The following is a 656-nucleotide window of genomic DNA, read 5'->3' as shown; positions in this document are numbered from 1 at the left end:
TGATTATCCATCAACATCCATTCCTTTAATTTTAGGACAAATAATTCCTAATTTCTGTTTTTCTAACTCAAACACTAGGCATAATTTCCTATGAATGAGGTTTATTGACCATAAATTCCAAAAATGGGAAAAAAGTGTTGAAAAAAGGGACAAAAACACAATAAAAAGTTAAAAACATCGATGAAAAGCGTCAACCAAAGTGTTGATTTTCACGTGGGTGAGCACATGTTCCTTCCTCTGAAGGCGTTCTCCTGCTGACGGCCGTGGTGAACAAGCTCCGGAGGAACACCGTCACCTTCCGAGATCAGTTCATCATCGCCTACGGAGGCCTGAGGGGGGCCATCTGCTTCTCCCTCGTCTTCCTCATCGATGACTTCCCCAAGAAGAGACTCTTCATCACAACGACCATCGTCGTCATCCTCTTCACTGTCTTTGTACAGGTGGGAGAATAACGTCACTTAAAAAAAAAAAGTGAAATTAATTTTTTTCTTTTCTTTTTTTGCTTCATGGAGAACTTGGTTTGGAGATCTGTTGAGTTTGGGTTTCTCTGGTTTCCAGGGGATGACTATAAAGCCTCTGGTAGAGCTGCTGGATGTGAAGAGGAAGAAGAGAGCTCTGCCTACGGTCAGCGAGGAGATCCACAGCAGGGTAAGGGG

At 43.0% G+C, this 656-nt stretch overlaps 1 protein-coding gene across 2 annotated transcripts in view; it reads left to right on the top strand.

The window, feature by feature from the left end:
- LOC116696596 (sodium/hydrogen exchanger 2) overlaps positions 1–656 on the top strand; it is an 11617-nt gene that overhangs the window by 6955 nt on the left and 4006 nt on the right. For both annotated transcript variants that reach the window (XM_032527676.1, XM_032527675.1), the window contains exons 6-7: positions 244–440; positions 559–648. In XM_032527676.1, coding sequence (XP_032383567.1) covers positions 244–440; positions 559–648 — 287 coding nt within the window. The remainder of the gene's footprint in view (positions 1–243; positions 441–558; positions 649–656) is intronic.

This window comes from Etheostoma spectabile, chromosome 10, assembly GCF_008692095.1.
Source record: "Etheostoma spectabile isolate EspeVRDwgs_2016 chromosome 10, UIUC_Espe_1.0, whole genome shotgun sequence".
Lineage (NCBI taxonomy): Eukaryota > Metazoa > Chordata > Actinopteri > Perciformes > Percidae > Etheostoma > Etheostoma spectabile.
Note: the sequence above shows the minus strand (reverse complement) of the source record. Positions and strands in the feature narration are given on the sequence as shown.